The sequence below is a fragment of the Oncorhynchus tshawytscha genome, linkage group LG16 (assembly GCF_018296145.1).
Source record: "Oncorhynchus tshawytscha isolate Ot180627B linkage group LG16, Otsh_v2.0, whole genome shotgun sequence".
In the NCBI taxonomy this organism is placed as follows: domain Eukaryota; kingdom Metazoa; phylum Chordata; class Actinopteri; order Salmoniformes; family Salmonidae; genus Oncorhynchus; species Oncorhynchus tshawytscha.
The window spans coordinates 57,115,769-57,137,096 of NC_056444.1; the positions used below are offsets into that span (position 1 = coordinate 57,115,769).

Consider the following 21,328-nt stretch of genomic DNA (forward strand, 5'->3'; position numbering starts at 1 on the left):
GAAAAATAACACAAAGAGGGTGAGAAATGAATGGTCAGGGACCTTAGTTTCATTGCTTTAACCTTCAGGTTCCAAACAAGGAGTTACTCAAAGTGAAACACTCATATTTCAAGTTGACTGACAAATATCACCAACTGTTATACATATAGAATCCAATTATGGATAATAAGAAAAAACACAACGTCATGATTCTTTCATGCTCTACCATATGGTCATTTTAATACAGTATATGTAGACACTGGTATGGTGATGGAGATAATGAATATAAGGTTGAAAATTTTGGGAATATTGCCATTTGACAGTGATGGAACGAGTGGCCTGTCTTGAAAAACACAAAGCAGTGCCAGACAACCCCATTTGGGCGATGTAAGGTAGAGGAGGGTAATGTAGGGTATAAGAGTACAGTCAATAGGTGCACTAGACTGCAGCTTTCATTAAACGTCAGTCTCCCTCTGACGGACAAAGACAAGCGTGTCCAGACAGCTCAACAGACAGTCTGGCACACTCTCTGAGGCAGCCCATGATGACAAAAGGGCTCATCAGAAGTCTTACTTGCATTCAGGACTATTGTGATGATGATTAAAGTCCTGCCTATTCTACTCCAGGAGATAAATAACTATGTCTGACCCCTGAGGTCCACCGTACTCTGATGGCGAGCAGCCTTGTGCTGATGGGGCGTCTGAGTTGATATACAGTAGGCACTACTAATTTATCTCACATTGCGCTGGCAACCCCATTTACATTCTGCCGGCAAGATATCTGGGTTGTTAATCATTGTCTTAAGGAGGTAGGCACTTTGACATGCTATATGTTTTTCTCCCCCAAATCGACAAAGGCATGAGTTCCTTTTTACCAAAAAAAACAATTGAGAGACTAAAAAATAAGGGAGTGGAGTGTAACAGCATGAACTTTTCTTCACATTACAACTGAACTAAATCTGCTCTAAGCGTCAGTTCCATAACCTTATATCCTCTAGATAATTACAGGGTGAAACATGAAGATGAATCTCAAAAGAAACGTTGGCAGACAAAATGGCTGTTCACGGGTCATGAATGTTACGCCTCCACAACAAAGTGGTCAGTACACATTTCAATTTGAGAGATGATAGCTGTTTCCACATGTTATCAATCTTATGGCTTAGAGTAATTTTATTAAGCTGCTAGCATATACAAGACGTGACAGGTTTTTATAAGACGCAGCCAACAGGAAGATCAAACCCAAAGCCACATCAACACTGATGGAAAATGGGGATTCATGAAACATGCCACGCAGACTTTACACACTGGCGTGCGCACACACACGCGCTCACACAAGTTCACTCGCAGGCACACACGCTCAGACATCACCATTTTTAATAATAAATCCCTTTTAACTTCCTGCGCCGACAGAGATGGCCGCCTCGCTTCGCATTCCTAGGAAACTATGCAGTATTTTGTTTTTTTTACGTGTTATTTCTTACATTGGTACCCCAGGTAATCTTAGGTTTCATTACATAAAGTCGGGAGGAACTACTGAATATAAGAGCAACGTCAACTCACCATCAATACGACCAGGAATATGACTGTCCCGAAGCGGATCCTGTGTTTTGCCTTCCACCCAGGACAATGGATCAGATCCCAGCTGGCGACCCAAAACAACGACGCCGTAAAAGGGGCAAACGAAGCGGTCTTCTGGTCAGGCTCCGGAGACGGGCACATCGTGCACCACTCCCTAGCATACTACTCGCCAATGTCTAGTCTCTTGACAACAAGGTTGATGAAATCCGAGCAAGGGTAGCATTCCAGAGGGACATCAGAGTCTGTAACGTTCTTTGCTTCACGGAAATATGGCTCACTGGAGAGACGCTATCGGAGTTGGTGCAGCCAACTGGTTTCTCCACGCATCACGCCGACAGAAACATTCATCTTTCTGGTAAGAAGAGTGGCGGGGGGGGTGTATGCCTTATGATTAACGAGACGTGGTGTGATCATAACAACATACAGGAACTGAAGTCCTTCTGTTCACCTGACTTAGAATTCCTCACAACCAAATGTCGACTGCATTATCTACCAAGGGAATTCTCTTCGATTATAATCACAGCCGTATATATTCCCCAACAAGCAGACACATCGATGGCCCTGAACGAACTTTAATTGACTCTATGTAAACTGGAAACCACATATCCTGAGGCTGCATTCATTGTAGCTGGGGATTTTAACAAGGCTAATCTGAAAACAAGACTCCCTAAATTCTATCAGCATATCGATTGTGATACCAGGGCTGGTAAAACCCTGGATCATTTGTTATTCTAACTTCCGCGACGCATATAAGGCCCTCCCCCGCCCTCCTTTCAGAAAAGCTGACCACGACTCCATTCTGTTGCTTTCCAGCCTACTGTCACGTTCGGACCTTTATTTCCTTTGTTTTGTCATTATTTAGTATGGTCAGGGCGTGAGTTGGGGTGGGCAGTCTATGTTTGTTTTTCTATGATTTGGGGATTTCTATGTTTCGCCTAGTATGTTTCTCAATCAGAGGCAGGTGTCATTAGTTGTCTCTGATTGAGAATCATACTTAGGTAGCCTGGGTTTCACTGTGTGTTTGTGGGTGTTTGTTTCCGTGTCTGTGTTTTTCACCACAAGGTACTGTTTTGGGTTTCGTTCATTCCACGTTTATTGTTTTTGTATTCAGTTGTTCGTGTACTATTTCTTATTAAAAGAACCATGGACACTTACCACACCGCATATTGGTCCTCCGATCCTTTTCGCCTCTCCTCTTCGGAAGAAGAGGAGGAAATCCCTTACACCTACAGACAGAGACTAAAACAAGAAGCTCCCACGCTCAGGTCTGTTCAACTCTGGTCGGACCAATCTGATTCCACGCTTCAAGACTGCTTCGATCACGTGGATTGGGATATGTTCCGCATTGCATCCAACAACAACATTGATGAATACGCTGATTCGGTGAGCGAGTTCATTAGAAAGTGCATTGGCGATGTTATACCCACAGCAACGACTAAAACATTCTCAAACCAGAAACCGTGGATTGATGGCAGCATTCGTGTGAAACTGAAAGCGCGAACCACTGCTTTGCCCAAACAACCCCCATAGCATGATGCTGCCACCACCATGCTTCACTGTAGGGATGGCGCCAGGTTTCCTCCAGACGTGACACTTGGCATTCAGGCCAAAGAGTTCAATCATGGTTTCATCAGACCAGAGAATCTTGTTTCTCATGGTCTGAGAGTCTTTAGGTGTCTTTTGGCAAACTCCAAGTGGACTGTCATGTGCATTTTACTGAGGAGTGTCTTCCATCTGACCACTTTAACATAAAGGTCAGATTGGTGTAGTGCTGCAGAGATGGTTGTTCTTCTGGAAGGTTCTCCCATCTCCACAGGGGTACTCTGGAGCTCTGTCAGAGTGACCATCGGTTCTTGGTCACCTCCCTGACCTAGGCCCTTCTCACTCGATTGCTCAGTTTGGCCGGGCGGCCAGCTCTAGGAAGCGTCTTGGTGGTTCCAAACTTCTTCCATTTAAGAATGAAGGAGGCCACTGTGTTCTTGGTGACCTTCAATGCTGCATAAATGTTTGGGTACCCTTCCCCAGATCTGTGCCTCGACACAATCCTGTCTATGAACTCTACAGACAATTCCTTTGACCTCATGGCTTTGTTTTTGCTCTGACATGCACTGTCAACTGTGAGACCTTCTATAGACAGATGTGTGCCTTTCCAAATAATGTCCAATCAATTGAATTTACCACAGGTGGATTCTATTCAAGTTGTAAAAACATCTCAAGGATGATCAATGGAAACAGGATGCACCTGAGCTCAATTTCGAGTCTCATGGCAAAGGGTCTGAATACTTATGTAAAGTTATTTCTGTTTTTTTATTTTTAATACATTTGCAAACATTTTTAAAACCTGTTTTTGCTTTTTCATTATGGGGTGTTGTGTGTAGATTGATGAGGAAAAGTTTTTTTTAATCCATTTTAGAATAAGGCTGCAAAGTAACAAAATATGGAAAAAGTCAAGGGGTCTGAATACTTTCCGAACACACTGTAGTCTAGGGGAGACTGGGGTTAATTGTCACAGCGGTAAATACTACCAATGTAAATCGTGTAATATTTTTAAGGTTCAAATGTTTGAATTCTTTGAAAAAACATCCACCTGGTCAATTTGTGTTAGCATGACTAAATACTAAGGTGAGGGGAATTTATGTGTTTATCAAAGAAAGAAAATAAATGCATTATTGGTATTTTCTTTGTAAATGTTTGAATTATGGGAGTATCTATGAACAATTATGTTTCTTGAAAAGAGGGAATAAAGAGCTACCCTTCCGGTCAAAAGTTTAGAATGTAGAAAATAGTCAAAATAAAGAAAACCCTCGAATGAGTAGGGGTTCTAAAACTTTTGACCGGTAGTATATATTTGGTAGTATATATTTTGTGTGTGTGCTATAAAGAGCCCCCGTAATTTCTGTCACACACACCCACAAGTGTGCAAACACACGTATACACCCTACAAATGTTATTCTCACAGCATAAAATTCTGACTTTTGTTAGGAATATCAACAGACCAAAGAAAGGAGTGGCTATTTCTAAGACTCTGTATGCTATAAACTACTAGCAAACATTGTGACAGCCAACCCCATACTGTGTGACAACCAACCACGCGAGGGCGCTGGTTGTTACAAGTGGACAGAGTGTGTTTGATGGCTTATAACTTCATGTTGGAATAAGATATGAGGATAAAAATCATCATCTTGTTCTTTATCCTAATATTGAAAAGTCAGATAGACTGGTGCTGTGAAATACACACGAGAGCAAAATGTGCGACAACCAACCTCCGTCTCCCCTAAATATTTACAGTGTATACAAAAGTGTGCCTCCCAAACAGTGTACCAATCGAGCACATGCAAACTCTACAGGCTAACGAAGACCACCTCCCCGAGAGATCAGCAAAGAATTTTAATAGCTGTGGCCCGGAGCGCTGACAGGAGGCTAAATTAATGCCCCGTGTGTGTGTGTGTGTGTGTGTGTGTGTGTGTGTGTGTGTGTGTGTGTGCGTGCGTGCGTGCGTGCGTGCGTGCGTGCGTGTGTGTGTGTGTGTGTGTGCGTGCATTTGTGTCACTCACACACACGGTCAGCGAGGACATAAACAGCAGCACTGTTTCACACAGAATCATTAGAGCATGATTACACCACTGTGAGTAAAAGTGGGCCATGATCTGTTATGACAATACAGTACATTCCCAGTCAGCAACCAATTGTTATTGGTAAAGCCAAATGTATGCAACAGCTTAGCATGGGGTTGGGGTTAAAGCATTTGCTCTGGTGCTGCAGCATTCTGGTTATAGCCGAGTTAGGAAATGTATCTGGTGCACATACCTGGGGGTCAGTTGTGCATAGAGAGGTAGAGAGAGAGGTATAGAGTAGAGGTCGACCGATTAATCGGAATGGCGGATTAATTAGGGCTGATTTCAAATTTTCATAACAATAGGAAATCGGTAGTTTTGGACACCTATTTTTTTACGCCTTTCTTTAATCTTTATTTAACTAGGCAAGTCAGTTAATTAAGAACACATTCTTATTTTCAATGACGGCCTAGGAACGGTGGGTTAACTGCCTCGTTCAGGGGCAGAATGACAGATTTTTACCTTGTCAGCTTGGGGGGGATCTAATCTTGCAACCTTACAGTTAACTAGTTCAACACTATAACCACCTGCCTCTCGTTGCACTCCACAAGGAGACTGCCTGTTACGCGAATGCAGTAAGCCAAGGTAAGTTGCTAGCTAGAATTAAACTTACCTTATAAAAAACAATCAATCAATCATAATCACTAGTTAACTACACATGGTTGATGATATTACTAGTTTATCTAGCGTGTCCTGCGTTGCATATAATCTGACTGAGCATACAAGCATACAAGTATCTGACTGAGCGTTGGTAGGCAGCAGCAGGCTCAAAAGCATTCATTCAAACAGCACTTTCGTGCGTTTTGCCAGCAGCTCTTCGTTGTGCATCAAGCATTACACTATTTATGACTTCAAGCCTATCAACTCCCGAGATGAGGCTGGTGTAACCAATGTGAAATGGCTAGCTAGTTAGCAGGGTGCAAGCTAATAGCGTTTCAAACGCCACTCGCTCTGAGACTTGGAGTGGTTGTTCCCCTTGCTCTGCATGGGTAACGCTGCTTCGAGGGTGGCTGTTGTCGTTGTGTTCCTGGTTCGAGCCCAGGGAGGATCGAGGAGCGAGATGGAAGCTATACTGTTACACTGGCAATACTAAAGTGCCTATAAGAACATCCAATAGTTAAAGTTTAATGAAATACAAATGGTATATTTTGGGAAATAGTCCTATTATTCCTATAATAACTACAACCTAAAACTTCTTACCTGGGAATATTGAAGACTCATGTTGAAAGGAACCACCAGCTTTCATATGTTCTCATGTTCTGAGCAAGTAACTTAAACGTTAGCTTTCTTACATTGCACATATTGCACTTTTACTTTCTTCTCCAACACTTTGTTTTTGCATTATTTAAACCAAATTGAACATGTTTCATTATTTATTTGAGGGTAAATTGATTTTATTGATGTATTATATTAAGTTAAAATAAGTGTTCATTCAGTATTGTTGTAATTGTCATTATTTCAAATAAAACATTTAAAATCGTCCAATTAATCAGTATCGGCTTTTTTGGTCCTCCAATAATCGGTATCTGAATCGGCGTTGAAAAATCATAATCGGTCGACCTCTAGTAGAGAGAGAGGTATAGAGAGAGGTAGGTAGAGAGAGAGGTAGGTAGAGAGAGAGGTAGAGGGAGAGGGAGAGAGGCCACGATACCAGGACTTTGATACCGATACCAGGTTTAGTATCACAATACCATCACGATACTTGATACCAAAATGATACCACGTCAACAATAGAAGACGTTTTAGCCAAAGTAACAGAATGGCACTTGATCCAGACATATCCTTTGAGTTCAATATCATTATATTGGACATTTTGTATTTTTGATCGTATGCATTAAATAAACTTGTTTTTATACAAGATAACTGCATAATGGTAATCATTCATTTGAATGGTAAATCTCTATTGATAAACTGGGTAAATCAAGGTGTAGCCTAAGCCTATTCACAATACAGGTGAATACATATTCAATAAGAGCGTGTGCATGCGTTATTGAGCTTGTTTTGGCTGATGTCATGTGGCTACAAATGAAAAACAATCAGTTAACCTTCCATTTGGGACTTATCAACATTTGCATAGAAGAAGCAATCTCTTATTTTTAAAAAGTGTGCACTGTCTCTTTAAGACCCATTAGGTCATTCACACACAAAGCCAATTCGAGGCCCCAGCAAAGATGATCTCGACTGGGAGAGATGAATAATGTTTTTTGCTGACAAATCAGCATATTTAGCATTATGGTTGACATATTATCACAAACAGTACTGGGGAAGTGAATTGATGTTGGCTTCAGCTAGCAAGGAAAGTTAGCCTACAAAGATGGAAGCTACCGGTATCTTCTTGCCTTGTAGTGTTCTAGCCTGTACTGGACATTGTTTTGAGAACAGCAATTAACAGTTTCAACATTTCTACATACTGTGTTGCATTATTCAAGTGTGTTAACTTCTGTGCAGCATAAGTGGTGATACAGCCCAGACTCCCAATGAGTGCAGTGGTTCCTCATGTCAGGCTATAGCTAGCAATGAGTAAGTGGAGCAGTCAGACAAGAGGCATGAACAGTTCGCTCATGCTACAGGGGGCATCGACTGCACTGATAGACTTGATCCTCTCTCAATCAGTAGATGACGTGAGGCACATTTGACAGAAGAAAAGACAGAGAGGAAGAGCAACTGCAGCAAGAGAATCAAACCACCCACTTGTGCTAGCCTAGCTGTTTACCATACAACATTCTCTGAATGTTGTTCTCGACATGAGAGGATTATTGATATGGATTGGAGCCACTGGCCTCTGCTGCTGTGGCCAACGTCCCTCCCTGACCTCACAGTCATTCAGTGTATATCTGGCCTCAAGTCACTGACCTCTCACCAACAGCCATGAAATTCACACTCACTAGCAGAACACAACTCCGTTGTAATGTCCTAAGTCCTAAACAGCTGCCCTGGGGTCTCTCCCACACTCACAGCCAGCATCAACATGTTTGGAACTGGAACCACGACCAGAGATGGAACACACATGGCTCAGATCAAGTACGCAGTTTGGCAACCTGTGGGGGTTACAAGACGGTGGTCCGCTGCGGTCCAATATCACAACATTTTTCAGGATTAGAGGTATGGAGTGCAGCCGAACCTTGGTTTTGGGAAGTAGCATTGGCGTGTGCGTGATTGCGGGCGTGTGTGTGCACACATGAATATGTGTGCATGTGTGAGTGAGTTCTTGTGTGTGTCCATGCATGGGTGTGTGTGGTGCCAGGATCTCCTTGTGCTTGCCATACTCTTACTGGACAATGATAAGACGCATTCAAAATGCTACTAGACTCCAACTGACATAAATCAGGAGGATCACAGGAATTCACCAAGTCAAAGAAACAACAAAGAAACTGCTGCATCTGCAGATTGAATATGCCAGGTAGTCTATAACTCTAATATCTAGTCGAAGGGTGTTTTCACACTTAGTCCCTTTCAGCCAATTTGGTTTGCTTAATTTTGGGGGCAGTGTGAATACTCCAAAGGAACTTAGACCCCTCAAAGAGCCCCCAAAGAGAACCGAACTGAACTGAGATCATTTCGAGAGGAGGTCAAGTTCCTTTTTTTAGGGCAATGTGAAAACAAAGCTCCCCAGGTTCGCTTGTCATTATTCCTACACAACACACCTGACTACTTCAACACCTGTTTCCCTGCCATAAATGCTCACATTGGTGCCACAAAAGAGAGAAGATGATGTGCATCAAGGATGCATATTTTTTTAGTTCAAGATTACTTGTTTGCGATAATGTGATCTATAGGCTAAGAGAGCTTCATAAGCTGTGAGAAAAAAGATCATCAAGGACAACAACCACCCAATCCACTGCCTGTTCACCCCGCTATCATCCAGAAGGCGAGGTCAGTACAGATGCATCAAAGCAGGGACCGAGAGACTGAAAAACAGCTTCTATCTCAAGGCCATCAGACTGTTAAACAGCAAATCACTAACATTGAGTGGCTGCTACCAAAATACTGACTCAATCTCTAGCCACTTTAATAATAAAAAAATTGGATGTAATAAATGTATCACTAGTCACTTTAAACTATGCCACTTTATATAATGTTTACATACCCTATACTACTCATCTCATATGTATATATTGTACTCTATACCATCTACTGCATCTTTCCTATGCCGTTCGGCCGTCGCTCATCCATATATATGTTTATGTACATGTTCTTATTCATTCCTTTGCACTTGTGTGTATGAGGTAGTTGTTGTGAAATTGTTAGATTACTTGTTAGATATTACTGCATGGTCAGAACTACAAGCACAAGCATTTTGCTACACTCGCATTAACATCTGTTAACCATGTGTATGTGACAAATAAAATTTGACTTGATTTGATTTGAATAAGTCATTTTTTAAAGCCATTTTGCCGCAACTTTGGAAGTATACTTGGGGTCCATGTCCATTTGGAAGACCCATTTGCGACCAAGCTTTAACTTTAACTGATGTCTTGAGATTTTGCTTCAATATAACCACATAATTTTCCCTCCTCATGAAGCCATCTATTTTGTGAAGTGCACCAGTCCCTCCTGCAGCAAAGCACCCCCACAACATGATGCTGCCAACCGTGCTTCACAGTTTGGATGGTGTTCTTCGGCTTGCAAGCCTCCTCCTTTTTCCTCCAAACATAACGATGGTCATTATGGCCAAACAGTTCTACTTTTGTTTCATCAGTCCAGAGGACATTTCTCCAAAAAGTACGATCTTTGTCCCCATGTGCAGTTGCAAACCGTACTTTGGCTTTTTTATGGTGGTTTTGGAGCAGTGGCTTCTTCCTTGCTGAGTGGCCTTTCAGGTTATGACGATATACAGTGGGGCAAAAAAGTATTTATTCAGCCACCAATTGTGCAAGTTCTCCCACTTAAAAAGAGGAGAGTTTAAACCCAGAATGCATTGAGTGAATGTTGAAAAAATATACTGGTTTCTTTATAAGCATAGCAATGTGAATACGAAGAGGATTCAGACCACAAGATAGTTGAAGTGAACTGGCAAAAGAGTTCAAATGCAAATGCCAGGGCAGAGTGAATACAAAGAGAACTGAGTTCGTTTGCCTTTTTTATCCCAGAGTTCACTTTAAAGAGGACTGAGATGGGTTCTTTTAAAGAGGACTATATGTGAAAACACCCTAAGACATACAGAGTGTACAAAACATTGCACCCCCTTTTGCCCTCAGAACAGCCTGAATTCGTCGGGGCATGGGCTACAAGGTGTCAAAAGCGTTCCACAGGGATGCTGGCCCATGTTGACTCCAATGCTTCCCACAGTTTTGTCAAGTTGGCTGGATGTCATTTGGGTGATGGACCATTCTTGATACACACGGAAAACTGTTGAGTGTGAAAAACCCAGCAGCATTGCAGTTCTTGACACACTCAAATCGGTGTGCCTGCTACCATTCCCCGTTCAAAGGCACTTCAAACTTTTGTCTTGCCCATTCACCCTCTGAATGACACACACACAATCCATGTCTCAAGGCTTAAAAATCCTTCTTTAACCTGTCTCCTTCCCTTCATCTAAACTGATTGATGTGGATTTAACATGTTAGATCTATACGGAATCATAGCTTCCACCTGGATTCCCTTGGTCAGTCTACGTCATTGAAAGCGCAGGTATTCCTAATGTTTTGTATAGACATCTCACCCTCTCCTGATGCTGACACAGGATACACCATCTACAGTTGGGTTAGGGCACCGACACACTGGAATTTGGAAAATGTTTGTGAAAAAAATAAAAAATTTAAAAAAGACAAATCACCAGGAATTCACCAAAACATGCATTTAATTTAGGAAATCTGTTCACCAACTATTCCCCCAAAATAAAATAAAGAGACATATGTGGGCTCAGTTATGGTAAATTTGCAGTGTACATGTAACGTTCGTCTTAAGAAGTAGACCAAGTTGCAGCGTAGAAGTGTTCATGATCTTTAATGCTCAGAACACCAAACAAAAACACCAAAAGGAATAACGAACGTCACGTTCTGCCGGCTTCACAGAGCTAACAAAAAACAAGATCCCACAACATAGGTGGGAAAACAGGCTTCCTAAGTATGATTCCCAATCAGAGACAACGATAGACAGCTACGTCTGATTGGGAACCAGACTCCGGCCAAAACAAAAGAAATACAAAACATAGAATGCCCACCCCACATCACACCCTGACCTCACCAAATAGAGAAATAAAACGGCTCTCTAAGGTCAGGGTGTGACAGTGTAAATGATTATATCTACTGTATGTTCCAGCTCCCGACCATCCACTCCGACAAAAATCGCCTACCGCTGTCATATGATTTAAGTTATTAATCAATCTCTATCTCTCTCTCTCTCCAGGGTCGGACTACCGCATTTGGGGCCCCAGGCACCTAGCTCCAGGGGGAGCCCCAACGCCCCCCAAAAAAGGGAAGCAGATTATTTTAGGAAAACAACTAACTTCCTGCATTTTAACACGTTTTGCCATGGGGCAGAGATATTTGTTTCCTTCAGTTGTATGATGTTATTCTACTCATTTTGGTTTGAGGCTGCAAGAATTTAGCAGTTTTAAAGCAAATTTCCTGCAATTGTGTACATTTTGCCACGGGGCAGAGAGAAACGTGCTGTTTTATTGTTAATCTCATGCTATTCTTCACATTTTGTGATGAGGCTGAGAGAACCATGTGTATGTGACAAATAAAATTTGATTTGATTTGATTTGAAGAATTTAGCTAACTTCCTGCATTTTAACACATTTTGCCATGGGAAGAGAGAATTATTTTGCAGTTTTATGATGCTATTTTACACATTTTGTCATGTGGCTGAGAGAAAAATGTGATGTTTTAAAGCCAATTTCCTGCAATTCTACACATTTTGCCATTGCTTATGACGTGTTCAAATGCTCTCTCTCTCCACATATAGATCCTCCCTGTATCTCTGACAAGTGAGAGGCTATTAAACATCTTCCAGGGTATACCCCTTATCTGCAGGAGCAGTATTGTCTCCTGATCCTTACCTGTTTTCAATTAATTTTACACAAGTTCACTCACACCATTACAATTTTACCATTAAAGGTAATGTTGGTTAAGCCACTAATGTAGGTTCATAGCCTCATGTGGGACAATAAAGTTGCATTGTATTTCTAACTCTCACACAGACAAGTGTAACCGATGTGAAATGGCTAGCTAGTTAGCGCTCTAACAGTGTTTCAATCGGTAACGTCACTCGCTCGGAGACCTTAAAGTAGTTGTTCTGCAAGGGCCGTGGCTTTGTGGGGTGATGGGTAACGATGCTTCGAGGGTGGCTGTTGTCGATGTGTGCAGAGGGTCCCTGGTTCGGGGCGAAGAGAGGGACGGAAGCTATACTGTTACATTGATGCTGTTGACCCGGATCACTGGTAGCTGCAGAAAAGGAGGAGGTCAAAAGGGGGGTGAGTGTAACCGATGCGAAATGGCTAGCTAGTTAGAGGTGTGCGCGCTAACAGCGTTTCAATTGGTGACGTCACTCGCTCTGAGACCTTGAAGTAGCTGTTCCCCTTGCTCTGCAAGGTAACGATGCTTCGAGGGTTTCTGTTGTTGATGTGTGCAGAGGGTCCCTGGTTCGAGCCCAGGTAGGCACGAGGAGAGGGACGGAAGCTAAAGCCCACACTGATAATTTAGTGACATGTCAGATGTCAACACACAGATGCCATGATTCAGAATTATAATCTCTCAGACTAGGGGTTCTCTTGCATTCCAGAAGATGCAAGTGACATTGTCTATCATCATACAGTACTGCCAGGACTGATATACTATATCAGGGAAGGGCAACTTTGTAGGCTTAAGCCACAATTATTCTATATATTTTTTCCAGTCTTACAGTTGAGAGTTCAAATAGCAGTTTTTCCCCCTCCCCATGGCAAAATGAGTAGAATGTATTCGCTTAGGGTTCCCAAAAGGCTAGGGCCGGCTCTGACTGCATCTGTGGGTATGTATGTGGGTACGCAGACCCTCAAGCCACTGCTGCCCCTCATGATGACTTCAAATTGTTTATGGCCCCCACCCCCGTCAAAGTCGCTACTATGGTAGAGCACTGTGCACACAGCACATACTTCTCACTCACCTGCACCATGCATGTTTCCCGTGTTGTAGCCACTGTATCCATAAAAACAGGTGAAGCAGTTCCTGCGCTGGTAGCGGTATCTGCCAAGCCTGTTATTAGCTCCCCAACTAGGGCTTAACTGACTCCAAAAGCCCACTAGAACCACCATAAACCATCCTGTGGAAGCCATGGTCTAAACAGCACTGAAAGTAAGAGATAAGTGTCTACAAAGAACTAAGAGAACTACGATGTGTAGAGAGATAGAGCCTGGACCATGCTGTCGATAGCATCGCTTCCGAAGGAGGTTGATCACCGCACCAGTTGAGTCATTTTCTTTGGTATTTCAGGCAGCATTCCCCCTTTTCTCTTTCTCTCTCCCTCTAACTCTCTCAGCTTTGACAAACATGTTGTAAGTGATTCTCTTTTGCTTGGGAGCTCCTCCCTCTCTCCCTCTCTCCCCCTCTCCCTCTCCCCAAAGACAGGTCCACTCTCCTTGCTCCTTTGTTCCTCCCTCCTTCTTCCCTCCTCCCTGCCCCCTCAGGTACAGTGACAGAGACACAGTTGTACAGAGGAACTCTAACAACTGGACCGCACAGGAACATTCACAGAGGTGACATCACACCAGAGAAGCCAAGCACTGTCACACCTTTCCCTCTATCCTGTAACTCCTAATACCATAGAGAAATGTATTGTAAATCACACTGATTTCATGGCAATGGGAGAGCTTGAGTAGGCCTGTACATGTAACTGGGATTTTGACAGCTAGCTGGCTCGTCACAGGTAAGATGAAAATGCAACAAAAGGAAAATATGGAAGTATTACAGCAGAGGTCAACATATTATCTTCATGAAAAGGGATCACCATGGAGGTATTAACCTGCCAATAAAGGATAGGGGGGGGGGAGAGTAGGAGGGAGATAGAAAGAGACTGCTATTTTGGTTTTACAGCTTGTCCAGCAAGCAGAAATGAGGACATGTGAATGGAAGTGATTACTGAAGAGAACGCAGAAAGGAAGTCAACAGTAACAGCATGCCCACCTCATCTCACTACCCAATGGGGATGAGACAGAAAACCATTATCACACTGTTACTTTTAGATTCTCAAACATTGGGCCTGGGGCTCTGTTTATCCCCGTTCACAACCATCCCCACACAAATAACAAAATAAGGTAATAATCTTCCCAGGGTGATGAACGACACAGTCCAAAAGAGTTCCCAGATGTTGAATTAAACCACAATAAAAGTCTCTCTCCCTATCCTTGGCCACCTGCCGCCTTATATGTCACAACTTTATCCAAAGTATTACACAGAGCGCACCAGACAGAGGTCAACCCCCCTAGAGTGAATTGAAGTGACACAACAAAAAAATCCCCATAAATATCCTCAGTTTAAGCTAGAGATATCAGGTTTGCATTGGATTTGTCTCAATCCACCACATCTGCCAGTGTTATGGAAAGGGGAGACTCTCACGGACACCATGGTGTTCTCTGTTTAGCTCTACGACCATCTGAAGTCGGTACCGTCGACATAACAACATCTGTCTGTAGCGTCTGAACCGTTTGGGTTAAAGCTAATGTCACCCCACTGTGGAAAGGGGAGATTCAATCAAACTGGGAACTTGACAAAACCTCCAGGCGGCCATTTCGTGACGTCCCAGGATGTCCGAACCGACTCATTATTGTTTGCAGGTAACGATTGCAGATTATATGTTTAAAATTATGGCCTACAGACTCATTCAGGTCTTTTTTAAAATCTTTGTATGTGTGTGTGTGTGTGTGTGTGTGTGTGTGTGTGTGTGTGTGTGTGTGTGTGTGTGTGTGTGTGTGTGTGTGTGTGTGTGTGTGTGTGTGTGTGTGTGTGCGTGACTGTGCATGTGTACATTTCAATGTGTGCTGGCGAGTGTCTCTATGTATGAGTATTCCTGTATTGATGTGCATGAGTTTGTTTGTGTCATAATTGGCAGTGGGTGGTGGTATGTGCATCAAATCGAGGGAAGTAGTACATAAAAACATTGATTATTAAGCTTACAGTTCAACATTTACTGGCAAGTTATTACATTTACCAGGTTTATTACATAAAAAAATTGAAATGTTATTACAAATAGAAAAATTTGTACATTTTCCGGTGTTATTACATTTACCGTTGTTGCAGGCCTTGAAAGGAGAATGAGAGAAAGAGAGCAGAACAGAGGATCTGGAGGGAGTAATATGCGAAGAGACAGAGCTAAGGGAATCAACTCCTCGCTTCTGTCACCAGGACTGTCAGGAATACAAGGAGAGAAAGGTGACCTGTTGGATATAGTCTAGCGTCCATCCATGCTACTAGCGTACTGATGGACTGTGCATCAATGGTACTGATATAAGGGCTCCAGGCTAGAAAAGGTATGATTACTTACTGCTAATGGACCTGTAATGCCTTCCCAGTGTATTAAAGTCTCCAGAGTAACCCTTACATTGGACTCTGTGAGAGAGCACCGACTCTGTTCATTAATGGGCCATCTGAAGAGCCCATATTGCGACTGTCGGTCGCTTAGTTTCAGTCTCCCATGTAGAAAAAGTAGCAACAGGGGGAACCAAGAGCCACAGAAGGGAGCTTCCAAAGCACTAACCACTGGAACATTCTCATAGGAACACACACAAAGAACACATCTATTACAAGACACTCATCTGACCAAAAAACTATAGTAGCTACCCCTGAAGGACATTACGTTTGTCGAGGACAAGACACTACACTACCTACACTACACTAACTCAACACGGACACTTCCTGACATAAATCAAGACGTCAATGCCATTTTGGACATGAAAGGAATTGTGGGAATTGCGAGGGCTATTTTTTTATGTAATCAATCATCGACTGCTGTGCTTGGATGGGAGCAGCGAGAGAAGGGCCAACTTCAGCTGAGTGAGGGAAATTATAGGTAATAGCGTGCTCAAGTGATGTGCCAGGCAAGCCATATGTGAGCTCATCTATAGAATAACAAATCCTTAAGTACACGGCTGCATGTACAGTAGGAGACTTATAGAAGAACATTGGAACTAAAATACTGTTTTACAGGCTGTTCATTACCTGGAAATCACTAGCTTTTAGGATGTGGACTATGTCCCAGATAGCAGTCAAATCTGGGCCAGTTAAGGCAATTAACAGAAAGTTAATTGTGGTCCGAGTGCGGCCAAGTGGGATTGAAAAGTTCATACATTTGTTGAAGATGGCAGTTTTCAGGAGTGTGTTTGATTTGAAAAGCAGTGTGTCCTGGATGAAGGAAGTTGACATCTTCAACCTCATAAGGATCCGCCCTTTACTTTAAATTTTCACCTAAAATGACATACCCAAATCTAACTGCCTGTAGCTCAGGCATTAAAGCAAAGATGTGGAAATTGTCGATACCATTTGAAAGGAATCACTTTGAAGTTTGTGGAAATGTTAAATGAATGTAGGAGAATATAACACATTCGATCTGGTAAAAGAAAATACAAAGAAAAAAACAAACAAAACATTTTGTTTTTTTGTACCATCGTCTTTGAAATGCAAGAGAAAGGCCATAATGTATTATGCAGCCCGTTGCAATTTAGATTTTGGCCACTAGATGGCAGCAGTGGACATGCAAAGTTTTAGACTGATCCATTGAACTATTGCATTTCTGTTCAAAATGTTGTGTCAAGACTGCCCGAATATGCCTAATTGGTTTATTAATAACTTTTCAAGTTCATAACTGTGCACTCTCCTCAAACAATAACATGGCATTCTTTCACTGTAATAGCTACTGTAAATTGGACAGTGCAGTTAGATGAACAACAATTTAAGCTTTCTGCCAATATCAGATATGTATATGTCCTGGGAAATGTTCTTCTTACTTACAACCTCATCGCATTTGCCTACATTAGCTCAACTGTCCCGTGGGGGACCCACCGATCCCGAAGAAGAAAATCAACAGTCCATGAGCCACTTCCCTGAATGCATACGCTTCCTTTGACGCTTTAGACAGAGATCAGCAGCCAGCCGGACCTGATTATTAAGAGATTTGGGCTGTTCACTTCATACTGGTTCATACCTTCCTTAATGCACCGCCATTGATTAGGCTAAAGGCCTGATTTGAAGTGAGAGCATTGAGATTTTGATAATGGCTTCGACTCAAGGATCCTCTGTCATTTCCATGGTATTGTCCTATCTTTTATAGGTGCTGTCCTCAAGCCAACAGGTCTGGACTTAACCCGTGTGTAGTCTTAACATTCTGTATACTCACCTTGTCCTAAGGGTAAAAAATGACCCTCCTTCACTAAACCCTTAAAATAAAGCATCTTCACTGAAATTTAAACTCCAAATCTATTTTGCATGAAGATACAACCTGTCTTTCAAACATTTTGTGAATATCTGGGTTTTCCCTCTTCACAATGCAGAAAGACTGCATTTAATCAGTGGACATCACTCGTTTTTATTACAACACACCTGTCATAATTGTTTTCTTTAGTAAAGTAGAGGTTTATTTTTATTATTCCTAAAGGTACTGCATAGGTGTAAACATAATTTTTATTTTAGCAAGAGAGCACTTGTATAGCCTAAGAAAGTAGCAGAAATGTGCAGAAAGTAGTTTTGAATGCATTGTATTGAAGGGAAACAATAACAGTCTTGAACTTTTTTGGCAACATAGAGATATACACTTATACACCGTACAATGAGGAATTCAACTACAAAATACTAGTCCCATTTTTGAACCATTGCCCCCACCCACAAGGTGTATAAACAACATCAATAAATACGAATGAAATAAGATAATAGATCCAAAACAAAAACGTGAAGAACATAAATCAATCAACTCTAATTGGCTCGTGTGATGAACATGTAGAATGTTGACGCGATGTCCTGGGCAACTGCATGTCTTGTGGGCCCTGGGGTCATCCTTATGACATGTTGTGCTGCCATCCTGCCCTGGTCGTCATATGGTGACAAAGACCATGTTATTCTGCTGTTCTTTGACAAAAATGTCTCTTTTTCAGCTTGGGGCATTTCTTCTTCATCTGAAGATGATGCATCGTGGCTCTGGGTTGTATTCTTCTTCATCTGAAGATGATGCATCGTGCTCTGGGTTGTATTCTTCTTCATCTGAAGATGATGCATCGTGCTCTGGGTTGTATTCTTCTTCATCTGAAGATGATGCATCGTGGCTCTGGGTTGTAATTCTTCTTCATCTGAAGATGATGCATCGTGGCTCTGGGTTGTATTCTTCTTCATCTGAAGATGATGCATCGTGCTCTGGGTTGTATTCTTCTTCATCTGTAGATGATGCATCGTGCTCTGGGTTGTATTCTTCTTCATCTGAAGATGATGCATCGTGCTCTGGGTTGTATTCTTCTTCATCTGAAGATGATGCATCGTGCTCTGGGTTGTATTCTTCTTCATCTGAAGATGATGCATCGTGCTCTGGGTTGTATTCTTCTTCATCTGAAGATGATGCATCGTGCTCTGGGTTGTATTCTTCACCATCTTCTTCTTCAGATACCTCCTCCTCTTCTAAATCATTGTTATCTTGTTCCTCCTGGACATCTGAAAAAATCAGATCTATGACCTATTGGGCACTGAAAAGTGCACTCATGGCTTCAGCAAAGAGAGAACTCAGGGGACTGTAATCTGCATCACCTTTATTGCCTCTGACTGCATTCCCCATTAGGTAACAATGCTTTCAAGACGTTTTTATTTTGTAGGAAATGTTGTTTATCTTGTCTGAAATGTTGTTTATTTTGTCTGTGAACTTGAGTCATGTGTGTGGTTGTGGAGGGGAGATGCTGCACATGCACAAGAAAGTTTCAGTTTTGTCTGAGTTCAATCAGTAGCACACAATCTCAATTTCTCATTGTGTGTGTGTGTGTGTGTGTGTGTGTGTGTGTGTGTGTGTGTGTGTGTGTGTGTGTGTGTGTGTGTGTGTGTGTGTGTGTGTGTGTGTGTGTGTGTGTGTGTGTGTGTGTGTGTGTCTTTGTGGTTTAAATTATTTTATAACTGCCGGGTCAAAAATGACCCTAAGATAATCTTTGTACCCTGCTGGTGTACAGCTTTCATGGAAATATTAACAAATGTGATGTTTCACATTTTCTAATGTTGGGGTCATTCTTTGAAAAGTCATCCAATTTCAAGTTGAAAAAATATAATTTAGGAGTTTTTCTCTGCTGTTAAACATAGTGGTGGGTCATTTTTTACCCTTAAGACAACACAAGGGTTAAATAGGACACACACAAACACACACACGTGCAAACACACACACACACACACACCATCATTGTAGCACCAGTACATCTCTACTATGGCTATAGGCTCAGTATAGATTGTTCCCCACAGTGATCCCCCACAAATGATTAATTCCTTGCCGTGTGTGTGCTTGCTTGCGCATGTGTGTGTGTGTATACATGAGTACATGTGTGCATTACTCTCTCACACACACCTACATACAAACCCAAACCCACACACAAACACTCCTGCTTCCTGTAATAGAGTATGGCACATGGACACAGCTCCTGAAGGCTTCTTTTGATTAATGAGGCCAAGGAAAGAAAACTTTGCAGTTCTTTCAACCCCAAAAAGCCAAGAGTTAATGTAAACCAGACAGGACATTCTTACTTTTAATGGCTTACAGCTTTTCAAACCTTTGCCTTTTTTAGATGGGTGTTGGGATTCCTACTGTTGGAATTCCTATTTTTCCTACTGTAATAGAGCAATATTTTTGGTGTCACAGATTGTTCTGACAATTCTCACCATTTTTGAGAAGATCTTGATGAAAGTGGCTATTTTAGGCCCTTTTTAAACCTATATGGACTATAGCAGGGGTTCCGAACCTTTTTTGGTTGTTGTACCACCAACTGAATTTTGCTCTGCCCGGAGTATGCCTGAAGTACCCGCTCCTGTGCGTTTTACCAGTAACCCCATGGACTCATGAGTCTTTTCACGTACCCCCATGGGGTCCTAGTACCCTTGGTTGGGAACCGCTGGTCTATATGTTTATTGTCTACATGTACATAACTCCTATAAGATCCTATAATCCGTGAGCCACACATGGTACATAGAACATCTTGTTTTCATTATACCCCTTATAGTGCACTCTAAAATATGGAGTATGTCTACATTCATTTATTAAACATCAACCGCATCTTGATTTAGCTTACTTTTAGACATTGTTTGGAACAATTTACTCTTAATTTCAAACACAAAACATTTCAAGACTGGGCTCTCTAGTACTTTTAAAGAAATTATCCATTTGATATCAGGGAAATTACATTATAGGTAATTAACCGATCACATCCCTATTGTAGGATTGCATATTCAGCAAAACACCAGCAGAGGGAGTTCCCTTTGAATCCATTTTCACATTCACAGTATTGGTTGTGCTTATAAAATGTATCATAACTTTAAAAGCAGCAGAGAGCCCACTCTGGAAAGTGGATGTACTTGTAGAGTATATTGCTTAAAATAATATGTCACAAAATTAACAAAATCAATTTTTTTTAGACATTAACATTAATGGATTTAATGTTTAATAAATTCATATATAAAATTGTATTACGGAATCTATAAATACTTGTCGCGTTCGTCGTATAGAGGAGACCAGGGTGCAGAGTGATTAGAATACATTCTTCTTTTATTAACGAAGAACACTTAAACAAACTAACCAAAAACAACAAAACAAACGTGACGCTATAAACAACGAGTGCTGAAACAGGCAACTACACATAGACATAACAACCCACAAAATAACCAAGGAATATGGCTACCTAAATATGGTTCCCAATCAGAGACAACGATAAACAGCTGCCTCTGATTGAAAACCAATCTAGGCAACCATAGACATATGGACTAGAAAAACCCCTAGACGATACAAAACTAAACAAACCACCCTTGTCACACCCTGTCCTAACCAAATAATAAAGAAAACAAAGATAACTAAGGTCAGGGCGTGACAATACTCCATATTTTAGAGCACATTATTGGGATTATAATGACACCAAGGTGTTGTCTGTATCATGTACGGTTTACAGATCATAGGGTCTTAAAGGAGGCATGTACAGTACCAGTCAAAAGTTTGGACAAACCCACTCATTCAAGGATTTTT

The 21,328-nt window shown here is 41.7% G+C and overlaps 1 protein-coding gene across 2 annotated transcripts in view; it reads right to left on the minus strand.

The window, feature by feature from the left end:
• The window catches only part of LOC112215981 (multiple epidermal growth factor-like domains protein 6), an 85,552-nt gene extending 71,908 nt beyond the window's left edge, over positions 1-13,644 (minus strand). For both annotated transcript variants that reach the window (XR_006079079.1, XM_024375512.2), the window contains exon 1: positions 13,259-13,644. Coding sequence is in view for 1 of the 2 variants with exons in the window: in XM_024375512.2 (XP_024231280.2) it covers positions 13,259-13,427 (169 nt within the window). In the remaining variant the exon portion in view is untranslated. The remainder of the gene's footprint in view (positions 1-13,258) is intronic.
• Positions 13,645-21,328: the final 7,684 nt, after the last annotated feature.